Source organism: Sprattus sprattus (genome assembly GCF_963457725.1).
Source record: "Sprattus sprattus genome assembly, chromosome: 6".
In the NCBI taxonomy this organism is placed as follows: domain Eukaryota; kingdom Metazoa; phylum Chordata; class Actinopteri; order Clupeiformes; family Clupeidae; genus Sprattus; species Sprattus sprattus.
In genome coordinates, this window is record NC_137925.1 from 19,079,120 (window position 1) to 19,107,113 (window position 27,994).

The window sequence follows — 27,994 nt, forward strand, 5'->3', positions numbered from 1 at the left end:
CACATACATGCATGTTGGGTCTGCTCCCCAGGAGGTGATGGAGTTGGAGAAACAGCTAGGAGGTCGGATGATCGATGAGCCCCGCGTCCTGCTCTTCAAAGACAGCTACCATAACCTGCGCCTGTCCATCCACGACATGCCCCAGAGCCAGTGGCGGAGTAAGCTCCTCGCCAGCTACCAGGTCAGTCACGCTCTCCCTTTTCCCTCGGCAAGCCCACTGACACTGTTTGCTTTTTGTCTCTGCCATCCCTGCACCAGTTGTACAATCGCCAGGGCATCGACATCCCAGAGTCCATCTCTCTCTCGCTTCCAAGTGTCCATGTGTTGGTAGTTTTAACCACCATCCCCTCTGTCTTAATGAAGGATGAAATGAAGATGCCCTTGCTAATGATTCTACAGGTGCCGTGGAGAAGCTGGAAAGCCTGACTTTGCATGTATTGATTTTGCCCTAAATGTACACAGTGAATTAATTGAGAGTGGGTTTAAATTCAGCCCCAATGACTTCTTAATGAGTCAGAAGCCTCTCGTCAGGATTGGCCTGGAAAGATGCGTTTTGACTTGAACAATCAGCAACACAATGGTCAGTGGCACTGCTAACATCATGGTCACATGACACAACATAAGCCCGTCGAGAAAACCGAAAAACACCCCTTACATACTGAAATCTAACATATCAAATATAACACAGACCTGCTACTGTAGGTAGTTGTCATACTGTGTGTGTATGTTAGCCATGAATGTTAGTGAGTATTTAGGTAATACATGCTAAATAAATGTCATCAAAGTAATGCATCATTTGGATAAGACAAATAGCCAGTAAATTATGTATGAGCTATGAGCTACCCTGTCAGCTGAAACTTTCAGGTCAACTAACTGTCAACTAACCTTACACATAACCTGACCTTAACCCAAAGTCTCTAATCATTATCATCTCCCCACCCTAACTCTAACCTTAAATCTAGGCCTAGTTCGATTCCTCATTGCCATCAAATTGTCCCCAGTAGTTTTGTTGACAAAAAAAATGGTAAATATGAAACACAATGACAATACAGTGAAACGAATGTGTGTGTCATTAGTAAATACGTGAGAGATAATGTATAGTCCGCCGGTCAGTATAGTACAATATATCCAGACAGGACAGACTGGGATTTATTTTCTTGTAGTGTAACTTGCCAAAATGATAAAAAAAAAGCATTCCTCCAAAATATCTCCTTTTAAGTGATTTTGTTGCCATTACGTGGCTGTCGATGAGCAAAAATAGTTCCTTATGCAAACAGAACTTTAAAGATTCATATGGTGCGTAGCAGCGCATTACTTGCTGTCTTCACGTTGCACTGAATTGCCATTACGAAAAGTGAACAGACTACTTGCAGAATGATATGAAAGATGTGAGTTAGAAGCATACAACCTGTTGCCAATGGCAGCAGTCCTTAATTTTTTGCAGGGGTCAATGTAAAGAAACATCAGACCTTAGAACGTTGTGGTGGCCCATTCAAATCAAACAGAACGTTTTGCAACATCCTGAGGAGCTGTATAATAAATACGTCTATTATATGTCAGTTATACTTTAGGGCTTAATGTACAGTATGTGACGAGGCCATATTAACAGTCCCCCAGAGTAAAGTATGTGCTTATAATCAGTTATCTCCCAATAGATACATTTCCTACACAGTATATACAGTACATACAGGACCTCCACTGCCATCCATCTCTCTCCATCATGGAGCAGGGAGTCTGTGAGCCTGTGGCTCGTTAGATGCTGCTGTCAACCCTGGGGGGATGGGAAACGGCCTCGTGAAAGGGCAGCACTGGTGAAGAGGGAGCTTGCAGCCTGGAAGCTTCTCACAACCAGCCTGGTCTTGTCTGATACCCCCTTTTTTACCAATGTGAACCAGGGGCTACGTCAACGCTAGTGGCAGTTCGGAGTTGGTTCAACTTGCAGACCTTATAAGAACCATATTACCTTTCCACAGGCTATAGAGCCACTGTACACGTCTTCACTTTCCCAGCAAGGTTAGGGCCAACCCGGCTAGCTAGCCCTCAGTGAGAAATTAGTAGTTCATTAATCAGCTTAACAAAAATGGGGCTTACAGCATGTTTGTGGGTCTTGCTGGTCATGATAATCCTGCCCCCAGCCCCTGACATAAGCGGTTCTTGGTTCTAAACCAGCGAAGTGGTTGTGCTGCTCTGGAACCTGTTTTCCTGGCCGAGAGCTGATTATTTGGCTGTCGAAACGCAGAGAACTGGTTTGAGATTATTCACCGGCTCTGAACTGCCTTAGTGGAAAATGGGTATAAGAGGAATGAGACTCTGACTCACTCGGAAGCTCTGAGGGTCTCCTCACACATACACACACACACACACACACACACACACACTCTCTCTCTCTCTCTCTCGCTCCTTCCCCTTGCGGTGTTGGCCGCTGTTACTCCACATCCACAGGGAACCCTGGAGAGGTCATTTGGGTTGAAATTGTCTGGCCTATACTCTCAGATTTGCCTATGGCGGGAGAATAAATTCCCCATGGGTTTTGAAGCAGGAGCTCAGATTTGAGGTGAAGAAGCCCATGGGAGGGAGTAGTAGTTGGGGCCATTCCTCTGTGCTTTGACCCCGCGGGGCCCAGAGGTGAGAGACGTGGCGAGAGAATGGAGGAGGAGCAGCCGTTCTGGGGCACTGGCCCTAGACATCTCCGGTTCATTTGGAGAGAGTTACACAGTTCATAGAGAAAGGTCTGTCTCATCTCTTTGTGAATTGTTTGTCTCTGAGGACTTTCGTCTCTACCCATCTCTCTCTCTTTCTCTTTCTCTCTATCTCTCTGTCTCTCTCACTGTCTAGTCACTCTGACTCGCTCCTTTTTTTATTTAATTGTGGGCCTGTGCAACAGCTCCCCCATTTGGCCAGACTGCAGAACTGCAGTGCTTTAGAGCACTCGCTAATGCACAGAGGAATCTATAAAGACGAACGCAGGAGTCTAACCTCTCTGTGGCTCAATGACCTCTCTGCCACTCCAGGGAAATGAGAAGTGGAGAGAGGGAGTGAATAAAGCTGACATCGCAGTAGTGCGCGAACACACACACTGAAACCAGCAGTCACAATTGAGCCTGGCATCCATTGTCATCGTCCTGGCAAAATTGCGTTTGTCATCCCTGGAAATTGTATAGTAGAAGCTCATGGTAATATCCTCATCCACAAATGCAATATTTCCATTTGTCTGAAGAGTTTTACAGAACCCAAACTTTGTGGAGATGCTTATATATAATGCATTATAGTAGATTTCAGAGAGCCTTGACTGAAGCAGACTGGATTGTTTTCGCCTTATTATGTTATTGTAATGCTGGATATAGCAGTCGGTGACATATTTTGTTTGCTTTTTCCCCCGCTGTTATTCTTTTTAGCTGGGTTATATTCCTTTCTTTACGTCGTCATTCAGTTATTAAAGCTTGGGATTTAATGCGTCTGAACATTTACAGACTTTGCATAAAGAGCTTCTACACCTGGCTTAGCTGAGCTCGGGAGCCAACAGAGAGGACATAAATCATCAAACCAAACCTTCCCTTGCATATTGGCTCTTCTGCTGATACCCACTTTTTCAGAGGAATCTTGCAAGCCGTGAGCAGCAGTCTCACTAGATGAACATTTGTGGAATGTTTTTTTTTTTTTTCCAAAATGATTTTATATGTCTGGGCTCATCGATGTCTTGCAGCTGTTTTTTGTTTATTCCTTTCTTTCAATGATGAACTGCAGTTTATTGGCATATGTGAAATATTTCCTGCTTTTTTCCCCCAATGGATATATGTCCTCTCTTAAGCCTCAATATTTACTACTGGTATCTTACCAACATTGGTTGCTTCATTGACTCTGTATGATGCATGAAATCATCATCTCCATGTCCGTTGATGGTTTTTTCAGAACGACTTTGAGGATGGGTTATTCTCTATTCTCTAAAATGCGTAACGTTTAGAATGACTAGAATTAATAGTTAATAGCTAATAATGTATTTGGTTACATTTCTATTCTGCTTCTCAAAGGTTTACAGTGTTGAAGTGTGTAAGTAGGAACTGTTGGAGCACTGATATGGTCTTCCATGTGCAAATGTTATTTCCTGTCATGGCTTTGGATGCCGTCTCCCAACGCTTACTGGAGTACTCCACCCTACTGTGTTTTTGTGTTCCCTTTTTCATTGTTACACTATTCTGTCTCTCAAACTTCAGATTTGAGATTTTGAATATGGAAGTGTCTAAGTAAACCAGGAAACGACGCTATGTGAAGTATGCAAAGATCGGAAGACCACACGCTAGTGTAACTCTCCCATGTCTCTCTTGTGTGTCTGGTTGTGGTGCGCAGGAGATTCCGTTCTACCACATCTGGAGCGGTTCCCAGCGCAGCCTGCACTGCACCTTCACGCTGGAGCGCCTGAGCCTCAGCACCTGCGAGCTCACTGGCCAGCTGTGCGTGTGGCAGGTGGAGGGGGAGGGACAGAGCTTCAGCCTCGACTTCAACATCGCCAAGGTAACTGTTGCTCCGTGCCAGGCCCACGGCGCGCCACTCGGCGCCAGCTGGCCAATTGCGATGCCAGAGGTCAATGGGCACCCAGGGTTCTGACCAATCGGCTTTTTCTAGTGGCTAAACAATGATGGCTCCTCATTGCGTGTGGAATCTTAACAGATGGGATTAGGGACTGGTACATAGTTTAATTAACTGCAGCTCTTGTGCTGATCTGTTAAAAGGTGGCAGCAGATTTTATGGAAAGGGAATCCTGCACTCCCGTCATGATGGATTATAATGAGAAAATGCCACGCATTGCATAGGAAATTGGGTTTAAGATTGTAAATAGTGTTTTCTGTTCTCTATGTTACTGAATAACAAATAGTTTGATTTGCATTACATGAAATATATTGAATTTAAAGGCTAATACAATCATGGCAAATGCCATGCTATTCCTCAGTGATAACACAAATTTCACACAACTTACATGCAGTAAGTAACAGACATTATTAGAAGTACAGTGTCACAGCACATGGGGATGGGTGCATAGGAAGCTACCTTGACAAATGTCACTGCCGACTGTACCAATTTACTTTTAAAGAAAATAAATGCATGCTGTGGACTGTACCATTCTCCTTTTAAAGTAAATAAATGCATGCTGTGGACTGTATCATTTTCCTTCCAAAGAAAATAAATGCATGCTGTGGACTGTACCATTCTCCTTCCAAAGAAAATAAATGCATGCTGTGGACTGTACCATTCTCCTTTTAAAGAAAATAAATGCATGCTGTGGACTGTACCATTCCCCTTTTAAAGAAAATAAATGCATGCTGTTGACTGTACCATTCTCCTTTTAAAGTAAATAAATGCATACATGAATAAAGGGGCCAGCGAAGTGAATACTAATTCTGGTCCTTTATTTCCACAGGACAACCGGCCCCTGGACTCAGAGTTCCTGCTGATGGACAACTGCACGCCGGCCCTGGCTGGGCCCAGCGCGTTCCAGATCCCTTACCTCATCCGCCAGAAGATCTGCAGCAGCCTGGACGCCCCCTGCCCCAACGGAGCCGACTGGAGGCTACTTGCCCAGAGACTGAAGCTCGAGAGGTCAGTCCCGGAGCCCGGCGCCACCCTCATCCCTCACCTCCCCCTCTAACACCCTACTGCCCAATTACTCTACTCCCGCCGACCAAAACAACCAGTCTGGGATTCAATTATTTATCCACTTAGAGTCCTGGGGTTTGATGAAAAGTAGGTGGACTTCATTCGACTAGTAGGGCTCGCTTAGTCCAATTATTTACAGTTTGGAGTCGTGCTGCAGTTTGGAAGCGTGCTGCAGTTTGGAGTAGTGCTGCAGTTTCAATTAATGCCCTGGACTTAGGGGGATCCATTTTAATTTAGTTGCTTAAACCGTGAGCTTGAAAAATATATATATATTCCAACTAGAGTGTGACTTTTTGGGTTACTTTGCCGTTTTCTCATTTATGCTTTTGTAACGGCGGACAGTTTGTGGATAAGTGTTAGCAGCACAGTTCCACCTTCGAGACAGTCACTCCCACAAAAGAGGGTGGCGTGTACAAAACAACTCTGAACCCCCTCCCCCCGCCCCCTAGGCATTTGAAGTACAGAAAAAGGCCATTAGATCGAACAAGCCACTTCAGGTACCTTTGGGAGATGCTTTCCCACCACATCAACTATACAACCTAAAGGGGTCACCGCTTTCATTGTTATTGATCAGCTTTGATCCGAAAGGTTCCGCGTGTTCAATGGGAAAAGGTCATGCTCTACCTGTGCAACTCCGCAGCAGCTAAAGCCAAACAGGGCATACAGTACTTCCCACATCAAGGAGAAAAAAAACCTCCAGCTCTTTTACCCCCTAGTGAAAGCACTGCAGAGGCTGAAATGGTGCCACGTGTTAAAAGAAAAGAAATATCCGTTTATTGATTTTTGCTGAGATAATGTAATTTACACAATAACTGGAAAACTGTGGGAGAGAGTGCATAACTCATGATGGTCATAAACATTTACGTCCCCGGGCACCCCTACACACAGCATGCATAATATCCCATTATATAACACAGCGCTCGCTCACACTAATGACGAGCATTACCACAAGAAAACTTCCATCTCTCTCTGCATTTGAAGTCCAACAAAGAATAAACCACTTCAACACTCTGCCGTCTTCTCTTCTCACCTAAAAGGGGTATAAATAAATTATACAAGTACAAAGAATTAGTAGTGTTCATAAAATGAACGTTTACTTTTACTTTCTAAAATTGAATTAAAGTGATATTTGACCACAGTGGGTTGCCGTAGGAGAGAGCCCAGGAGATGAGTCACAGTCAGAGAGAGGGATTCACTCATCTGCTAAAAGTGACAAGATGCTAAAGTGCAAAATGTGCATTCATGATCTATCTTCATTTCTTTCTTTCTTTCCTTCTCCCTTTCTCTCTCCCATCCCTCCCTCCCTGTCTCTGGACCTTGTCTAGGCACATGAGCTTCTTCGCGTCCAAACCCAGCCCCACTTCTGTGATCCTTGACTGGTGGGAAGCGCAGCACTTCCACAGCGGCAACCTCAACCAACTGGCCGCCGTCATGGCCGAGATCGGCAAGCAGGAGGCCATGATTTTCCTGGTGTCAGACGGCGAGTGCTAACCCAGATTAGTAGCGACCGCAACAGTGGATACACACAGAGACACACACACACACACACACACACACACTCACACACACACAGACAAACACAGACACACTGGTTTTGGGCCGAGGGGGGTGTTAGGAGGTCTCCACAACTCTCCGTTACATCCTCCCTCTCCTGAGGAAGGAGCCAAAATGAACACCCCTTTCACAAGGAATTACACTGACTGTACCGAGCCATTGAAGTCCATTTGCCCATACTGAGAAATTAGTCCATTCCCCCAGCCTGTGCATACCAACCTACAAGAGCCTGGTGTGTCCATCTTTTGGTGTGATTTGTGATCAGAGTCAAGCGACAGACAAGGAGAGCTTTCCACAAAGGTACACAGGATGTTGGGGTGCCCTGCAGGAGGGGTGTGGGGGGGGGGGCATCGTTTGACTTGGTTGGGTTGGGTCACTGCCACTGTAAGGAGGAGGAAACTCCAATGGAACAGTTTTATTTCTTTGGTAGTATTTTAGTTTTGTTCGTTTCAAGTTTGACCAGTACCTTTTTCATGCAGGTTTTTGCAGAGTGGAGGAGAGGAACCAGCTTATAGAATGATGAGCAGCATTTAAAATGAACAACAAAAGTACAAAATGAAAAAAAAAAAGTGTGTGAGTTCCGTGTGTATATTTGCAATATGCAATATGTAGAAATGGATCTAATCTGTGTCGACCTCTCACGATGGGGGTCACACATAAGCAACCAAACTAGTACAGGATCTGATTTAAAAGTTGTTTGCAAAAGGGATTTATTTTTAACTATACTGCCCAATACCAGTTCAGGTCACTCTCCTTGGCTCTGTGAGATGGAGCAGCAAAACGAACAGCCATATTTATAATCGAAAGCCACTTTATGCAATTTGCTAAAGACTTGCAGAGAAATAATTTCAAGGGAATGGTGATCTTGGCAGGGGTCATCAGGATCCATGTCATCCCTTGTCACGCGTGTGCTCTAGCCAGATGGTAGGCGGATGGGGAGCAGCTTTGGCAGATTCACACCCGATCGGTTTGAGTCTGTCTGCTTTTTGGATCAGTTTTGGTTAGATATTCTCCTTGTTGTTGTTGTTTGTCAGTTTGTCTGTAATCTTGAAAAAATGGTTAAGGTGAAACTAGACACTCATATTGAAGTCTCTGCTAGGTTTTGCGTGTAGCTGCTATGTTTTAAGGTGACTTCAGTGTGAAGCACAAAATCGCACGTAATTGGCTTAAGGAGTAATGCGGCGTCATCCAGAAAAAAAGGCATCTTTGCAAGTCAAAGATGAATTATTCATTCCTAATATTTGTCTGTCAGTACAGCGGACTGAAGCAAACAGAGATCGCATTGGATATCAGAGACAAAATGGCACATTGCAGAACAGTGCTTTTTTCTGTTGAAAATGTAATGTAAGTGTGATGTTTTTATATGTAAGCCATCTGGCTCTAGGGCATTCAATGTGTGTGTGTGTGTGTGTGTGTGTGTGTGAAAGCTCATACATTTTCCAAATGTATTTCCAGGAGCAAAATTATTTTTGATAGCATTATTTCTGTGAGGATAATGGATGTTAGGCGAGGGACTACCAAGAGAATTGTCTTTCTCTTTAAATCAATAAGGCAGAAAGATGACGAATGTGTGGACAATGTGTGGAAACCATACAAGCAATTATGATGGGTAGTTTGTATCCAATAATGGCTTATAATAATTGGATAATTAGGTTCAAAATGTAAACCTAGGTACTCCTGAAGGCGCAAAGTTCTCCAAATGCCTGTCCACGGGGTTCTAGAGAATTGCCTGTTCTCCTGGGTTCTCTGTCACACCTGCTCAGTGAAGTCGTGCTTCAATCTAAGGTTCTTGTCCTGCCTCTGCAAATGTCTGTTTGAGTGTTTGCTCTATCCATGAATGTGGAGATGTTTCGAGGTCAATAGAAAGGAAAGCTTTTGAGGAGGAAAGCTGTGACTGTGAGAATAAACCCATTAGGGAATTGTTGCTCCAAAAGCTCTGGAGGTCAAGTCAGTGAACAGGGGACATGTTTCTCAAAAGCTCTTTCCTACTAAGCAGTCTGACACTGAAAGAAAGGCTGTTCATAAGACATAACTAACTCACTAGTGTAATTGGAATCATGGTCATGGGCTTCAGGCGCTTGTAAGTCATTTCAGAAAGGTATCTTTCTGCTTATCATGGTCTTTGTGTTCGATTCAGCACATTTTTATCAATCTGTGATGGAATATTTCATTTTAACTGCTTTTGTAATGTTCCTCTGTCTCAACAAAAATGTTTAATGTACACCGTACACATCAGTAACACTGACAACCAAAGTTAAAAATATATATCAACACACACATACACACATACTATTTACACGTTTATTTTTTTCCATTGCCTTTAAAGACATTTCTGTCAAGCTTCATAATCTCAAACTTCATAATCTCACTTGTGTAATGCCGTCTCACATATCTTCAAATCAAGCTGGATTATTTACCATGACGAATAAATCACATTTGAGCATCAGTACTTTTAACCAGAGACAACACCGAACCTGTTTATTACAGCACTTTGTAAAGTAAATGTACATGATAATTTTAATATGGAGCCAAAAAAGACAGACAGCTGGTGTAACATTTGTCAAACGTATAACCCGTGACGTGTTTGCCTACTGTTCATCGGTTATTTAGCATTAAACAAATAATTTTCTTGCGGTGTTTAAGGTTTAGACTGTTTGCCAGAAGCTTGTATACTTCCCGTTTTTTTGTGTCCTGATGCCGTGTGTATGTGTGTCTGTACAGTTTGAGGCCATGATTTGTACTAAGTACAGTACTAACCGAATCACTTTTACACACGTTGAGGGTAGGAGGGAGAAGCACCAGTGAGACAGGTCTGTGCAGGGAGACATTTATACGGAGGAGAGAAAGACAGCTTTGCTGCCACACACTGCACCCATATGTTCATCACACAGGCCTCAGGTAGTCTCTCCCAATTGCAGCAAGTCCTACAGGAAGACCTGGAGAGTGTGTGTGTGCGTCTCACTTTATGACTTGTGGTCCTCTCTCAAACACAACTGTATTTGCATATATTTTTGATGACTGTGCGTGTTCGCTCCTGTCCAGTAGCACACAGGCCCCTCTTTCGCATTCCTCCACACTAACATGGTGCACGCATTGCAGCCGGTCACTTGCAGAGATGGTAAATCAGCTCAACTTTCCCCCACAATAAGTGTCCCTTTGGCATAGAGGCAGAGCTAGTAACTCATTCCTGACAACTCCCAATAGAGAAGCCAATTCCGTTCCCCGCCCCCCCCCACCCCCCCCAATGACTGTGCTTTTTTTCTCAGCTTCATGCATAGTTCTTCTGTTGTCGATGGACATATGTTCAGTGTGTGTGGGTGTGTGTGCTTCTACTTTTTTGCTCTGTCATTTTTTGTACCTTTTTGTTTTTCAAAACTGAGAACAATAGAATTGTGTACCTGTGAATGTTTTTAATTGAATTTCTTTATTCAATGTTCCTTGCCTTTCTGCAAGTCAAAAATGCTGTACTTATAACATGACACAGCGCTTATGCAATTGTATAATTATTTTCTTAAGTTTGTTTATTTATTTATTCTTTTTTTTTTTTTACTTTTCCTTATTCTATCAATGTAAATTGTCGTCAACAATTTTGTGGAAATGGGACGCCTTCTATCCTTGAAGGTTCTCTGTACTTTTTGTACAATGGTATGGATTTGTGGGTAGAATTTTGGAAATTGGTTTCTAAGTGCTTTCAAGTCTTTACTTGGCCTTATGTACATATATATCTATGGAATTTCAGAAAGGTATGTATAGTAATTCAACCTGAAATGGATGTAAATAAATTATATATTGTTAAATAAGGGGCTGAATCAATAATTTTTTGGTTGAAAGCTGTTCATTATCTTATGTATTTGAGAAGCTATCTGCATGCACTAGTGATATCGTGTCATATCTTATTTTTATTCAAGGGACGACATAAATGTGTGAGGTGGTATCAAAGCAAAGAAGGGAGAAGGGACCAGTGGCCATGCAATATGTGTTCCAGTAAAGCGCTGAGCAAGAACTACCTACATAGAAAAAGAACAGATAAAATATTGTACAATATTTATTGATTACATGGCTCTAACATCATAGATAATAATTTATAGAGGAAATCCTCTATGCATGAGTCATATTCTTATGCAACCAGAACATTTCAAGCATGTACCTAAGGATACAGCAGTTATTTACTGAATGCATAACGATAGTTTATAAAGCTTTTAAAAAAGGCACTTGGTATGGTTAAGAGGTACATTTAAAAAAAAAAGTGTGAAAATGAAAAAAAGGAATGAAATGGAGTGATGGAGCAATGCGGGGGCAGAGGTACAATGGCCTTCAGCTTTTCAGAAGCGAAACGAAGAGTCTCGGCATTCAATCTACCTCTTAAAAGAGATAAAGAGAGCGTCAGCCAGAACCACTACTGAAGGGTACAGCTCCAGCCTCTCCTGCGAATGATCACCAGCGAGACGGGGCTGCAGGGCAGCCTAAAGGATGATGGATGGTGTGGACAGTGCAAACAAGCCGACCTTGGTGAGTACCAACATGCTGACCTTCCCTGAGCAGGAGCCGCAGCTGGGGCGAGCCGACCACTGCTTTTTCTCAAGAGCCGCTTCTGAAATCACCAGCACTCCTCTGGTGTTACAATCTACCGTCTAACTCTAAACGGACCAATTCAATGCATAAGTTGTGTGGACATGGCAAGAAAACATGCCATGTTCTTACATCCTGGCTGTTGTGCTGATAACATCTGAACTTTCCACGTTTTGCTACTTTCGCTCACTTTTAATGAACACACAGTGAACCAATCAACACGACAAAGTCCCTTTCACCACCCACTCAAACTGTCCCCAGTCAATGAACCCCCTCCCTATGGTGATGGAGCAGCAGACGCGTCTAGCTAAGAGTAAAGCGTCTACGCTGCCTTATATAAAACCACGGCCTGTCCGGTGGCACCACACCCGCTCAAGCCTCCACCCACCAAGTGGCCTCTCCTCCCTTCGCTCCACTCTCTAATGGGATAGTGGCACTTATTTATTTATTTAGCTCTATTCGGTGGCGCTTGCTCTAATTACACTTCCTCGTTGAATATGAATCGGATCGCTCCTGGGTATTTAAAATGGAAAGCATGCAACGTGCCGTCGCCGGGGTCAGTCGGAGATGCACGTAATCAGTGCTAATGCACTGTTTACCAGACGCATTTTATTCCTCCGCGGCTCCCATTACCCTGAGTACTAAAGGCAGGCAGATGAAGTGTGGGCTAAGCAGGATCGGGGAGTGTGTGTGTGTGTGTGTGTGTGTGTGTGTGTGTGTGTGTGTGTGTGTGTGTGTGTGTGTGTGTGTGTGTGTTGTGGCTGAAGTCTAGAGGGCCAGAGAGGGCTTGTGGAAGTCTAATAATATAATGCGGGAGTACATCAAACACTAAAGCAGTCGCTCCACTTACTGCGACACGCTCAGTGGCTTTCTAAACACCCACAAGTGCCTTTCTGGGCCTCCTCTCTGGGGAGGATTAGCACGGGGGGCGGGGGGGGATCAAGTGCAGATGCTCACACCAAATACCCTTGCTCTCTTTTTTTCCCACTTCCTCTCTTTTTTTCCCACTTCCTCTCTTTTTTTCCTCCAAAGCTCTTAGTTGATGAAAGGGGTAAAGAAGGAGGAAGTTCAGGTGTGATGAACCTGGAGGCGTAGGCACATTAGGAAGGTTGTTTTTCACGCTCTAAATGTGTCATGGGGCGGCTGGAGTGCGTGGCAGTACTTTCAGGCTCAACTTTCATCTCTTAATCTCAATGAAACATCGCACATGGAAACGATGCGCAGCAGTGCAACTCGTCTGTTCGAGAGTGTAAAAAGGAAACCCATGTGTAACCATTCAAAAATGAGGGACAAGGACAAGAAGTACATTTTTTTGCAGAAACGGATGCATAACTGGAGTGTGACAGAATGACCAAATTCTGGTGCAAGACAGAAACAAAAATGCGAGTGTACAACGGCTTGAAGACCGCTCTATAGAAAAGGAAGGTTTCATAAATACTGTTGGTTCGCTTGAACAGATAAGACTGTTGGTGAGGTTGGGTGAAGCGGTCAATGCGCGGGAGGGGGTTGTCGGCCATGGTTGTGTCCCGATCCAGCCCAAACGACACCGCCACCCCCCAAACCCTCCCGAGAGGCTGTCGGCTCACACGGGTGAGAAGGCATGGCTTTTACACAGTGGCTTATCCTTCTTGGAGTAGAATGTCTTCCCCTCCAAATTAATCTGACAGAGCTGCGGGGGAAGAGAAGAGCGTGTGAACGCGGTGTTGGCAGACTTAATCAACGACGGGTAATACACAGACAGGCACGCAGACACACACACACACACACACACACACACACACACACACACACACACACACACTCACACACATACACACAGTAAAACAGGCGTAAAACGGACCCAGACACAAATACGCAAATACAATACTAAAAACGCACACATGCACACAGTCAACAGACACACAAATATAATACCAGACGCGTAGAAATGCACACACTCACACGCATGTAGACACAGAGCCAAACATATCCAGACAAATAAGTACTTGTGCCAAAGCTGCTAGCTCACGATGGATTTCAGTGCATTCAACAGACAAAGAGGGAGAGGGAGAGAGAGAGGGGGGGGGGGGGGGGGGGGGGGGGGGTTGAGAGCACGAGAGACAGTGTCTTGGACAGAGGGAAGAAGAGAGGGAGACAGATAAGAGCGACACAGGCAACGACGCAGAAATAAATGGAAAGAGAACTATCTGAGGGTCAAGCAGCCAGGGACCATATTTTCTGAGTGCATTGTGTGGCGCCGACAGGCCAGCGTTGGCCGGGCGGTCGCAGCGGTGAATCACGGTGACTTACGGCGCACACGAAGCACGTGTCGTGCCAGCTGTAGCCCAGTGCCTCCAGGAACCGATCCCCCGCATCAATCTTGAAGTCACAGCCGTGGCATTTAGTGCCGAACATCTTCTCATAATCTGCAGGACACACACACACACACACACACACACACACACACACACACACACACACACACACACACACAAAAACTAAGGTCAGCAACATCACTGTAAAGCAATGCAAATGGCCCAGGAGGAAGGCATTCAAGCATTAAAGGCAGACGGGAAGAAAAGCCGACGCAGGATGTATCAGGAAAAACAGAATGTCACTTTTTTTGCCTCCTTTCTTTTCCTTCTCCTACCCTGCTGTCCTAATGCAGAGGGCCAGAGGGGCTGATAACAAAAATTGCCTGCGATACTTAAATGGATTGTCCTACTTTTCCATTAGAGAGGCTATGGAGTGGCATGCTTTTGGGGCCACCACTCAAAGCAAGTGCTTTCCAGCGCAATCCTTTTTAGGTGCTGAGGCTGCAGCTTTCTTTCTTAACAACAGTCAAGTCATTATTTGTCATAAAAATGTGGTCAGCTTGTCCACTGTCGGCAGACAAAAAGAGGCTTAACGTGGCAAAGCTTAAGTCCAAAGAACAATGACAAACTCCCAGGCACCCTCCCCCCCAAAAAAAAACTCAAGACGGTAAACTCACTTTGTTGCACAATTTTCACTTGGGTTTTAAGTAGTCAAATTAGCACAGGCCAGGAATCAGAAACAGACTGATTGGGCGACGGATGAAAGGTTCTGAATATCACATAATGAGTATTAACATCCCACTGATTACAAGCAACAATTTTAACAAACACACAAAATAATCGTTCGCCTTAATTAGGCAAATGTTTCTGGCTCAAATAATGAGCATTTTCAGTTAATTACACAGAAATAGCCGGCACTTATGAAAATGAGACTGCGTGTGTGTGTGTGTGTGTGTGTGTGTGGGTGAAATGTGTACGTAAGTCAAGCAGAGATTTTGAATGAGTTTGTGTGCATTTGTTTTGTGTTATCTGTGCAAATAGATATAGGTGGTCTCATCACCTCTTCAGTGAACTAATCAGTCTATATATGAATGTGGAAGTGTGTATGCCTGTGTGTGTGTGTGTGTGTGTGTGTGTGTGTGTTTGTGTTTGTGTTCACACTCCTTCACCCCTAATTGGGTGTAACAAGTGTGTTTCTGTGTGTGTGTGTGTGTGTGTGTGTGTGTGTGTGTTTGTGTCTGTCTGTGAGTGTGTGTGTTTGTGTGTGTGGGAGTGTGTGTGTGTGCCAGCATGTAAGTCTGTAGTCCCTGTGGGCCCTAATGTGTGTAGTTGTGTGGCAGGCAAAATTGGGCTTGGCTAAAATGGCGTGTGAAGCCGACTCTGCCTCTGCCCCGCTGGAAGAGGTTGACAGCGGCTGTGGGGGCTGTCAATACGATGTGAGCACAAGCGTGGAAGGCGCGGCACGGCATGGCGTGACGTCGGTCTCACCTCTCTCGCAGTAGGGCTCCCCCTCCTCCATGTAGAAGGCCTGGTTCCTGATGGGCGTCTTGCAGGCGGCGCACAGAAAGCATGAGACGTGATAGGTCATCTTCAGGGCGTGCATGATCTCCTGTGGAGGGGGTAGGGTGCGGGTGCAGGGGGGGGGGGGGGGGGGGGACAGGGAGGTGGACGGGTGAGATGCTAAGGCACGCAATCTAGGAGAAGCAGTTCCATGTAGGCTGATGCTCATCTCACACAGACACGCTTAAATCACACATACACACAAATGCACCCAAATCCACACACAAATCACACATACGCCCACACCCCACACCTCCTACACACACACACACACACACACACACACACACACACACACACACACACACCCCTTCCTTCTCACACCCACTCGCCCATACTGTGAACCCATGAGCTCTAGCACCTCTTATTAGCCTTGGGAGTGTGACCGCAGTCTGTCAGCGGAGCGTCATGGCAGCCGTGTGGAAGGAAAGGGTAGAGTAGGGTAGGGGAGGGGCAGTAATGCGACATGGGAGCCCATCCATCCATTCTGTCATGCAAGGACCCCGACCAGGCCCTACCTACCACACCCTCCCCGCACCTAGTGCACACTCATCTAGCCTTCTTAGGACTCGCTTGCCCAGAGTTGAACTTCTTCTTTCTAAACTGATGCTATCAGGAGGTATTTACTGCATACAAAATAAACTAATGTGAAGTGTCCCTAAGAGGGTTTAATGTTTGTCACTCGTATAAACGGAGCTGATATATAGCGAATGTTGCAATAGTGTAGCCACATCATAAATCACAAAGGTAAAAAGAAAAAGGGAAGGAAAATAAACTCCAGACAAACTCACCCCTGTGATCCTCTTCTTACACTTAGCGCAGGGGGGAGCGCAGCGGTTGTCATAGCACTTGGTGCAGTACACCGAGCCTTGTTCCTCGAAGAAGCCTCCCTCGTCCAGAAGCACTTTACACTGACAGCAGGAGAACTCCTCGGGGTGCCAGGACCGACCCAATGCTACCACATAGCGACCTCTAAACACACAAACAGTCACACACACACACACACACACACACACACACACACACACACACACAGAGACACAAATGTTTCACACACCTATTTTCACCTTACACCTTTTCCCTATACAGTAACGGTGTAACCATAAAGGCAGTGTTGGGCTCGACAGCAGGATACAGCACTAAGAAGGGGCTCGGGAGCATTTAATGGAGATGTTGGGTCGTCCCTCTCCGACACACGGGTTTAACACAAAGTGCTCTGAAGCCAGAGGTCAGCGACCCTGTTTTAGTGAACTACTTGGAGGCATGTAATATCTCCTTTTTTTGTCATAAATCTTCACTCCTTCTTACCCTCATGGCCCTGCTTCAGCCTCTAGAGGAGCTGGCGTTGAACACCAGTCGACACCAAGCTGACTTTTACCCTCATCTGCTGTCAGTCTGAGAGAACCTGGATAAGCTAGTTGAGGAAGAAGGTTTGTTGAAGCAGGGCTATGGGAAGAGGACTGGGAGTCTCTCGGGGTGCAGTGAGGGAGCAGCACAGACAGGGGGCAGCAGACACCCACCTGATGATCTTGTTGCAAGCGGCACAGAGCGGGGTGCGGCCGTCTCCGCCACCGGTGCCGGTATTGGTAGGCCCCTGCTGTGCGGCCTGGAGAATGGAGCTGCGGTTCTGCATGGGCGTGGGCTGAGCCGGCTGCTTGTGCTGAGTCAGAACCGTGCTGGTCTTGTCCGGGGCGTAGCGGTCGGCGAAGTTGGAGTCCGTCACCCACGGGGGCCGGCAGGAGGGGCCACTCGGCGCTTTGGGCGCAGGACTGGCGGCTAAAGCAAAGAGAAAAGACACAAAGGACATGTCAAACACAGGAAACGCCTTCACCCATCCCATAACCCTCTATAGAACATATCCATAGGTTATATAACTACATATATGCTGAAAAATGTACATTCTACTACATCCTACAAATATGAAATACGTCCCTTTGAAACCCGCCACTTTTTTTATCTCAAGTACCAATAGTACCAACCTCATGGGAGTCACTGAGCTGTGTAATCATACTGCTATCACTATGGCCAGCTTCTATCAGCCAATCGGGTTCAGCTGTGTTTTGACACAAACTCCTTAGAAAAGGTGAAGAACACCCTTTTCTTCCTCTCTTTTATTAATGTTTAATTCCTCGGCGTGTCTCGGCACAGCTAAGACCGCTCAGCCCAAGTGTGTGCGTGGCACTTGTAATTTCAGTCTACCTCGCCGGATGATCTTTGTTGTTTAGTACCGAAAAAGTAGAGTGAGTGATGATGGAGGCATTGGGCTCAGCACAGCTTACCTGGAAGAATTTCAGGACTCTCTGCAGGTTTTGCTTTAGCGGGAGATGCTGCTGGCACATGACTGTGAAGAAGAAAACTGCCCTTAGGAAAACATGCTCAGCAAAAGAACATTTGGGAGGAGATGATAGTAGCACTAATACAGTACCACAACGCGATGTCATTTTTATGAGGGTCATGAGAATTCCCTCTGAAAAGTCCCCTGTAGATACTGATGGACCATTTAAAAACATTTGAACCTTGAACTCCTAACGGTTCCTTGTTTTACCAAATGGTTGTTTGTAAGCACCGCTGTCCAGTGCTCACACTTGTTGTCTAAGCATTTTGGCAGTATTGTCTCGGCCTAAGAGCAGCATGCACCATTACCTGATTACTGGAGATGGCTGCTTTTATGGCAGCTAGCTGCTGAAAGGACAATTACGATCATTACGCGACTGAGAGAAGGGCCCCTGCGTACAGACGCTCATCGGCGAGCACAGGGCTCTACGGCTCCAAGCCCCTCCAAGTCTGTGTGTTTCACTTTGATTTGTGGTGAAGAGGTATCAAGCACAATACCATTTTGGTAGCCTTTGTTTACCCCAGGGGCTAGTGGGTGTGCACAATCAATGCCACTTCAACCAACGTTTCTCACAGTTTTTGCACAACATTCAACATATTTTCTGGAGTTTTTTTTTTTTTTTTGTTGGCTGCTTTCTTCGTTTCCTTCTTTTACCTTGTCCTAAAGCAAAAGCCATCAGTGGAGCAAACAACATGTGCCAATGGGGACTCTAAATAAATAAGGCTGCTAAAGTGTGTTCTTTTTTTATTTGGCCTAATTGTGTTTGCATGGGCTCACAGCTCAGCTGCTGTGGGAAGGCATCTGTGTACACAAAAAAAAGAGAAAGAAAGAGAGAGGAAGACAGAGAGAGAGAGAGAGAGAGAGAGAGAGAGAAAGAGAGAGAGAGAGAGAAAGGGGAAGATAGAAAGATTGAGAAAGAGACAAAGAGCAACAGGGAAAGAGTGCAGGGAACTGAGACAGTGGTAGAATGAGATAAAAAGCTAACAAGAGAGAGAGAAAGAGAGAGAGCGAGCGAGGGAAGGAGATAAAGAGAGCAAGGGAGAAAGAGAGAGAGAGAGAGAGAAGGCAGAGGGAGAGAAGCACCTGGTGAGTGTACTTTGCCTCCAGGAAATTGTGAATTTTAATACAGCTGTGTGGTGTTGCCAGACCGGTCTCCCAGGGACACTTGTCTCTGGCGCTCTTGTGCTGTGACACACACACACACACACACACACACACACACACACACTCCTGTGCTGTGATTGCATATGGCAGAGAGGAATCCCAGCATCCCAGAGAAACACCAACTCCCCACTAGCAGAGCTCACAAACATTCTGTCTTCTCAGGGGGAATAACAAAAAAAAGAAGAACTTGTGCAGAAGAACATTTCACAGTGACAACTGCACTGAATCTATCAGCATAACTTATCACTACATTTCCCTCTCAATTACAGTGCGCGCTGCTATAAGACATTCACTTCCACGGAAGATGCTACCGCATCTAGGCCTAATTGGGCCTAAGTACAGCTAACACTTAGCTGCACAGCACCTTCACCTCTTGATAGAGTAAAGACTTTTAATAACGGAGACTAAGCCATACCAATGGCCTCCTGGCGTCTAAGTGAGCTCATTAGAGTAAGAGCTGCTTGCAGGTCATTACCCACTCTCTCCCTCCATCCCCTTTTCAGAGCCATGGTATAAATCCCCATCATTGTCACACCTGCACACAATAATAGATCAGTTCTTCCCAATGTACTTTGTACTTCCCAATGTACACTTTAATTTATGCAGCTATTAAGATAATGCTTATATATTAGAGGAGACCTAGGCAAAGCGCGGCCCCAGGGCCATTTGTGGCCCCTTGGCTGTCCCTGACCGGCCCGTGGAGGTCAATGGTAAATTAGGAATCAAACGTTAAACGATAAAAAAGTTGATATTACTATTAATTTGTATACTTATGCTATTGCATTGCAAGCTTGCGGTCATGTGTGTGTGTGTGTGTGTGTGCCATGTGTATTGGTCGTCTGGGCACACCTTTAATACTGCAAAAACATGTACATTTTTCATGCTGAATTGAGTTCAGGCCCTCCAAAACAGTCCCACTATCTCATGTGGCCCCATAAGGAAATGAATTGCCCACCCCTGTATTAGAGGGTACACCTGTGAAAATAGTGTGGTGTAGTGTACTGTTAAGTCAGTGTAGATTATAGATGCTTTTGTGAACTATGACTATGTGAATATAGGGATAGAGTTGATACGGAGATAGGAAGTTATGATTACACTGTGGTTTAATATGCTAAAAAGTTCGAACACTGATTAGACAGCAAGAGCGTGCAAGATGACATCACAAGGAAACAGAAGACAGATGAGAGGGTAAGGTATTTTTTTCTTTATGTTTTATGTATTGACTGCGGAGAGAAAGGAGACACAGTCACACAACAAAGCTTTTGTCTTGCTTAATGGAGAGAGAGAGAGAGAGAGAGAGAAAAGGAAAAAAAAAATCTGAAGCAAAATAGATTCAGAGCTCAGAGATGGAAAAATTAAGATGTGGAGCGTACAACAGGTAGAATACAGAGCAAAAGAAAAAAATAAAGAGAGAAAACATCAATGTATACATACATCTCTCCTAGGTATATTCACGGTCACTGTGACACGCCAATCTAAATGCAATCTAGATATAGCCTATTTCCTGCCATTAAATAAGATGACTGAATTTTTAAAAGAGGGACAGAGAGAGATATAGAAATAAACAGAGAGAGCGAGAGAAAGTGGGGGAGGGAGAGAAACAGAGGTTACAGAGGGCTGGCACAGTACATCTGGAGAGGAATAAGAAGGTTGCAGTCCCCACTGCTGAGGAACTCTCCTAGTTTTAACGACAGCATGTACGGCACTTCCTAGAACCATGACACAGAGGCCAAATACACACACACATACACACACACATACACACACACATACCCTCACACACACAAACACACACTCCTGTGGAAAGAGCCACTCTTGGCAGAGAGGCTGGCAGGCTCAGTATGCGCGGATCCACTGTTTTGGTGTTCTGATGTCGGCTGCACGTCTTGCTAATATTCACATTTAGTTTCTTTTTGCTATTTTTAGTCGAGCTTTTTCTAAGTGTTTTAAAATGTTTACTTAAGTACAGGTTCCCCCCCCCCCCCCCCCCCCCCCATTCCTCAAGCCTATCTTCAGCTCAGGGATGTGGTATCGTAACGGTTGTTGCTTTTCAGTTGTATAAATTAATCATCTTTGATCATCGTCATCGTCATCATCCTCATCTTCATCATCGTTGCGGTTCGTTTCAGAAACAGGCCCCTTCAGTTGTCCGTGGCGACAGGGGAACTGACGCTCGTTCAGGATTTGATATTGAGGGAACGTGCAGAGCGGTCGTGATGCCAGTCCCTCAGCCTGGCATAGCGGGGACTCTGGATTTCACTAAGGAACTTTTCCCTGGCCGGGGCAAGGAGCACAGGAGAGGAGAGGAGAAGAAGAGCAGAGAAGAGAAGAGAAGAGAAGAGAAGAAGAGCAGAGGAGAGAAAGACAAACCCGAGATGAAGAAGGGACAGTAAAAGAGAAACAGGAGGAAGAAGAAGGAGAAATAAAGGATGAAGAATACAGGGACAGCATGTGGGAGAAAACAAAAGGTGAAATAAACAAAGTCAGAAGGCACGTTTGAGAAAAAGAGGAAGTGAATGAAAAGCAGTGCTAACTATTCTCTGGCCATGCAATTAAAAGCAAAACACACACACACACACACAGTGTCTTAATCCACATTGTCCTACTGCCAGGCCACATATGTGGCTCTATTTAGAAGCATGATATGCTAACGCCACTCACTTGCCTAGAGGGGAAGCATTAAAAAGTGGCTAATTATGACTGCGGTGGAATGGCATGGCGCTCAAAATGAACACGGACGGAAAGGTCAAACCCAAACAGCGTGCTGCAGCTCACTGGACAGAGAGGAATGAAGCGGTTCACAGGGGTTTACCTGGCCCTTTTCATGGTTTCATCGTCTGGGTCCTGCACTGAGAACCAGGAAAGAGAGACATATCAAAGACCATCCTCTGACCATGACACAAGACCTGCAGTGCACACACACACACACACACACACGCGCACACACACACACACACACACACACACCTACCCTAAGCCTGTGTAATATGCACAAACCCCTAGAATAGGCCAACACAATACTACTATACTACGCATGCTATAAGAGTATTACCGTGATTTGTACAACTCCATTAGAGCATACTCTATTCTATTTCAGAACTGTTAATAAAGCATAAAGCAGCACGTCTCATCTCTGCTCAGCACTGTGATACACTCACACATGCCTGATCAACAACCCCACACACACACACACACACACACACACACACACACACACACACACACACACACACACACACACAAAGCTCCAAACAAGGCTCCAAACAAGGCTCCAAACAAGGTTTTTGTCTGATTATTTTCTGAATCGCTGAATAAAAGGTATTTCCAAGCAGACAGCACACATGCATGGCATAGCATTCAGAGTTCTGCAGGCGAACACAAACAGGTCCCTCTTGAATACAATTACGGAATAGATGTCTGCTAGGCAACAACACTCAATGGCCCAAACAAGCACTGATAGCCTCCTGTGTCCCCTGAACCGACTTACATGCTCTCGTTAAGTAATTACCACCTAATCCTAGCGCTGCACACACACACTGCAACAGCCAAGGCGCTGGCATCCTGTTTGAGGACGTACAGCTAAGCCTCAAGGCCTTTCGTCCTGCTAGGAATTCCTCTGGGACATCCTTCATCCTCATTCCTTTGGCCGTCATGCCTTAAGAGCAGGCGCACACATACACAGGCAGTCTCCCCCCCACCCAAGTGTGCCCCCCCCCCGAGAGGGTTTGGTGCCAGTCCTTTGCCTGCCCTGACTTACTGAAGTCAGTGCCTGTGAGCTGGGCAAGGATGCGGAAGGAGCGTGACTGGGTGGTGCCAGTGCGTGGCTGCCAGTCCTGAGTGTCTTCCATCAACCTCTTCTTACCACGGTCGTTGGGGATGAAGCAGGGATAGTGATCCATCCGAAGACCATACCTACAGATGAGTAGAGGTGGAGGAGTGTGTGTGGTAATGGGGAGGGGGATATAAATCTCCTATGGAGCCCTTTAAATCATTGATTGTCCAAGATACTTTCCAGCAAGAAGGTAGTGCTAAGATTATTACAAAATCTACCCAAATAGTAATACTCTATTCCTCCCCATGCGTTTCAGTTAGGCAAATAGCCCCTAACTATTGACCATTTTTGGAAACTATACCTACCGTTTACTTTTTATATTCCTTAAGGACATAACTCACACTTTAATTACGTGGCGTTGGAATCGTGTCATTATGGTCTGTTTACTCTACAGCACAGAGCAAATAAGCAGGCAACTGGGGCCTCACAGAAAATCACTGCTGCTATTTCCCCACTGGCTAGAATCTCAATGCGTTAGAAACCCTGAGGTGAACCACAGACTTACTTGCCCACTTGGTTAAAGTCTCCGTAAAAAGCCTCTCCTCTGACGAACCACAGACAGGCGAACAGAGGACAAACAGGGTGGAGGGAGAGAAGAAGAAGGGAAAGAGAAAAAAGGCAAATAACAATAGAGAAAGAAGAGCAGCTCAAACAACAGAGAGCAAACACACATCCATCACCATTCCCACTTCGGACCAACTGACCTCTGCTGTAAATCTGTCAAACATGCGGTTTGAGAAATCCAATCAAATAACACCTGGCAATCAATACCTAATAATGCTGTCCAAATAAAGTCAAAACAAAGTCATCCGTCATAAGCCGGTGACAGAGTGAATACTGATTTAAGACACAGCGGTGCAGAGGACGTTTAATTTGAAATTTGAACTAGTGGAGGAAGAGGAAGTGCAGCCTTGTAAACATGAGAGGAAGGCTGACCAAATAACAAAAGACTTTGGGATGTCTTGGAGCCTGACCAGGGTCACGCTAGTTCCTGATCAACTGCGATATGGGGGGGATGGGGGTTGGGGTGGGACTCTTAACTTGTCATAAAGAAACAGTAAAAAAAAATAAAGGAGTAAAAAGAAGTTTACTGACTTTTCTTCCCCCTCCATCGGCTGGGTAGAACAGAAGATAAAGAGAAAGAGAGAAAAAGATTAGTAGAGAAACAGAGGTAAACTGGTGGAAAGAACATGGTACCACTAGGCAGGCAAGGTAGGGAATTAAAGTAAAGGATTTCATAAACACAACGGGCATGCTGTGAGTTACCATAGTGACAAGCTTCAACACATTTCAAATGCAGTGGTTCGGAGCATTGTGAGTGCATGAGCCTGGCCAACTGTGGCCCATATCTGGCCCTGATGGGTGAGATCCTTGCCAGACAAGGCACAGATCCATTGAAGAGTTGAAGAACACAAACCTTCCTGCAGTTCACCTGATTTGTAAGGCTGTGTAGGCCAAGACGGGCACCTCTTACGTCACGACCCTGGGACTGCAGAACTATCAACTCATCTGCCAGAATGCATGTATTAATATTCCCTAAGACATTTTAACATCCTCCAGAAGCTTCACACCAGCCCCCAACACCGACGACCCCCGAGGCGCTGGGGAACATTTGGTGCACGTTCTGCAGACACGGGCACATTTCACTGCAGGGTTCATGTCAATGAACCCCAACAGCAGACACACACACACACACACACACACACACACACACACAGAGAGCAGTGATGCAACACCCTGTCCAATTCCCTGAGAACGTGGTGAACACAACACTTCCTCCTTCATGCCCGATCTGATCAGATTTCTCCCATCAGAGCTTGGCACCACAACACCAGTTTGTAGGGGAAACTGCCCCTGCGGTCCAACCAAGACATTCCCCACCAACATCACTACCGCCGCCACTTCTCACTGATTCCAGCTCACTAGATCCACATCAGGGACATCATTAAAAAGAGTTTTAAAACAAATCCCTCTTACAAGGTTTAGTCATTGGTTAATTGGCCAAATCTCTTGAAGCTGTAAAAAACACATACGAGTGAGAACCCACATGGTGGCCTCTCCAAGTAAGGCTTGTTGAGTAATCCGGCACCCCAGCAGTAAAAGCACTTTTGAGAACTCAGCAAATTGTTTGGGAGGGGTTCGGGGAGGATGGGCTGGGAAGGGGGGGGGGGGTACGAGCTATAAACAGCCACAGACAACATCAAGACATTGCCAAATGTCAGCCCTGAGACCCCTTCCTCTACTGAACCAGACTTTAGACCTGAACACACCTCTGGTTCCATGTACAGAGAATAGCAGAGCAACTGAAAGGCTTGTTTTCTTTCCAATCATTCTCTTCTCTGTTTTACCGACTTAAAAATACATAAGTAGAGCTTGTAAAAACTCTGGCACAGCTAAATAGCGGAGAAGAGAGCGAGGGGGATACAGGGTGAACTCCCTTCCAGCTCGGTTTGCATGACCGTGTTATCATCTCTGCAGACAAAAAGACAGACAGCAGCTCGGCAGGGCCTTTTGGCTGGCCGACCCGATTGGCATTCAGTCCGGCATGTCCAGAAGGTAACCAAGAGCAGCTGCCCCACAACACATTTTGTTTATCAGAAACCGGGGCTGTGTGTGGTTTTGTGTGTGTGTGTGTGTGTGTGTGTGTGTGGGGGGCCTTTGCCTGCACTAAATGGGCTCCAAATTGAGAGATGAAAGTCAGACGGGAAAGCAGGCGGACGGGCACTCTGTTGGACAACTCCTTAACACAAAGCCACACACACACACGCACACACACACACACATCCCCCCTTCTCTGCTCACCACTCAGGAATGCTGATGCTCACATAACACTGAGTGGAGGAAGAGACTCTTTCTTTCTTTTTTTCTTTTCTTAAAACATCTCCGTTCTTTTAGGCCTCTCTGTTCCCACACAGTTAGGAGCCGTCTCTTTACAGAACGGCTGCTTCAGATCCAGCAGAAATGTAAATCACTTCACATGTACAGCACTTCACATTTAGCCAGAGTAGAGTTGGATTTGTTAGGTTTCTGAAGCAGTACAATGTCAGTCAGCTTTTGAATGCATCTGTCTCAGAAGCCTTGTGACCTTAGCTTAGTCAATCTTTCCTTCAATGTTCTCCTTAGGACCTCACTCACACTCACACTCACACACTCACACACTCACACTCACAACAGACTGTACCAGATTTTGACACAGGTCCAATCCAGCCCTCTGGTGAAATAAAAAATGAGAAAAGGGCAGTGGAAAACAGCCAGAAGGATGTGACTCACACCTACCCATTGTGTGGCTGTGGCATGCTACCGGGCACCTGCGTGCCCGAGTTAAGCTTATACGACACTGGCTTGATGACCGGGCCAGAAGTGGCAGTGCCGCCCCCTGGCGTGAACGGCCGTGCCATCTTGTTTATGGCCGTGCTGGGGGCAAACGAGTACTTGGGCTGACTGGAGGCAGGAGCAAGCGAGTCCTGTGTGTGGGAGAGGACAGACATACACACACACACACACACACACAGAGCAGCAAACCATGCAGTCAGAGAGTGAACACAAAGAACACACACACACACACACACACACACACACACACACACACACACACACACACACACACAATGCAAAGACATATACACACGCTGCACACACTGCTTCTTTGGCTTTGAGTAATGGCACAATCTCAGACTGAGGGTTCAGTTTAGCAGTATTCAATCAGACCGCCTTTGGTTGCTGACACTTACAAATGTGTTAAGTCATTGAACGCACATTTGCTGCCAATAACCTATTCTCGTGAGCACATTAAGAGGAAATGTTTAAGAAGTGTGAACACACCCCGATTGTCCGACAAATATTTACTCTGGGCGTCTGCCAAGACCGGTCCAAACGGATCCTCCCCAATTTCTGCCGGCTCGGCTTTTCAGCACTTGAGCTGAGTCCAAAGTGTTAACTTTAACTGATACGCCCTGGATTCGACTGGGACTGTGGGATGGATTTAAAGGCAATGAGATTGTGGTTGACCACATCCACTAGGGGGCGATTTCTTCACCCGTTTCATGGCACACTTGTTTTTAGGGTTTCTTTTTTTTTTAAGATTTACACAGGAAACATGAGAGTGTGATTAATTTCATACAGGAGCTTAGGATGTGAATGTATATTTACGTCTTCTGGGGATTAAACATCCGACTGTGGGGCCTTCGTTCTTTCTGGGTGAGGTCAGAGTGTTGGAGGGATGCAGAGACCACTTGGCAACAGTCAGTCTGGGATTGTGTTATACCCGTGGCAGCTCCTGTGAGAACATGCCAGCCACACAAACACGGGCAAGTTCTGGTGTTTTTTTTTTGTTTGTTTGTTTAATTTCACAAGCCAACCACAAGAGCTTCTATGGTGCCACTGTGCTTCATGCAATGTGTGACCAGTCACCACAGGACACTATGAATGCTGAAGATCATAACAATCTGTGACAATATGTGTGAATGCATATTTTTTTTAAAAATCAGCTTGGCTTCAATCCTGTGCTGACTGGTTGACGTTGCTGAAGCGTGCATGTGATTGGAGTGCAAGGTGATGTTATTAGACCGTAGAAGATTAAGGCTTACCTTAGACTGGTCTTGCCCAGGTGCGAAAGCTCTGTTAAAAAATAAATAAAAACAGAGAGAACAACGGTTATACAAAGCTATGGTCAAACAGTTGGGTGAGGACAATGGCTCACTTTCTAAAAGAACCACAGGAATCTGCCAACCTTGCCAAAAAAAACTTTTTTTTCAGGGACAATAAAAATACTTCTTATCAATACATTAAGCAGAGAAAACGTCTTGAAAACCAACTGATATCACCAAGAACCCAGCACAGCTAATTGTTCCTCAATTTCTATTCCAAGGGAGCCAGAAGGCTAACTGGAGAGGATAGCATTGCCATCATCAGCACTGATGTAATAACATGTAGTTTACTTAGAATTCTGCCCACAGTCTGCCATCAGGCAAAAGATGATCAATTGAGCAGAACCACAACCACAGCAATCACAATTGTCTCATTATCTTTCTACCACTC

The 27,994-nt window shown here is 45.5% G+C and overlaps 2 protein-coding genes across 2 annotated transcripts in view; one reads left to right on the forward strand and one right to left on the reverse strand.

Annotated features, from left to right (window-relative positions):
* Window positions 1-7,251, forward strand: part of unc5a (unc-5 netrin receptor A) — a gene marked incomplete at its 5' end in the record, with an annotated part of 140,810 nt that extends 133,559 nt beyond the window's left edge. The window contains 4 exons of the mRNA XM_080840397.1: window positions 32-181; window positions 4,345-4,509; window positions 5,414-5,592; window positions 6,975-7,251. Of these exons, the coding sequence (XP_080696523.1) occupies window positions 32-181; window positions 4,345-4,509; window positions 5,414-5,592; window positions 6,975-7,140 (660 nt within the window). The 3' untranslated portion in view covers window positions 7,141-7,251. The remainder of the gene's footprint in view (window positions 1-31; window positions 182-4,344; window positions 4,510-5,413; window positions 5,593-6,974) is intronic.
* A 6,088-nt stretch (window positions 7,252-13,339) lies between these two features.
* pdlim7 (PDZ and LIM domain 7) overlaps window positions 13,340-27,994 on the reverse strand; it is a 30,021-nt gene continuing 15,366 nt past the window's right edge. The window contains exons 4-11 of the mRNA XM_080840752.1: window positions 27,544-27,574; window positions 26,234-26,421; window positions 17,906-17,967; window positions 17,147-17,402; window positions 16,418-16,598; window positions 15,555-15,675; window positions 14,062-14,177; window positions 13,340-13,441 (exon numbers count right to left, since the gene is read on the reverse strand). Of these exons, the coding sequence (XP_080696878.1) occupies window positions 13,355-13,441; window positions 14,062-14,177; window positions 15,555-15,675; window positions 16,418-16,598; window positions 17,147-17,402; window positions 17,906-17,967; window positions 26,234-26,421; window positions 27,544-27,574 (1,042 nt within the window). The 3' untranslated portion in view covers window positions 13,340-13,354. The remainder of the gene's footprint in view (window positions 13,442-14,061; window positions 14,178-15,554; window positions 15,676-16,417; window positions 16,599-17,146; window positions 17,403-17,905; window positions 17,968-26,233; window positions 26,422-27,543; window positions 27,575-27,994) is intronic.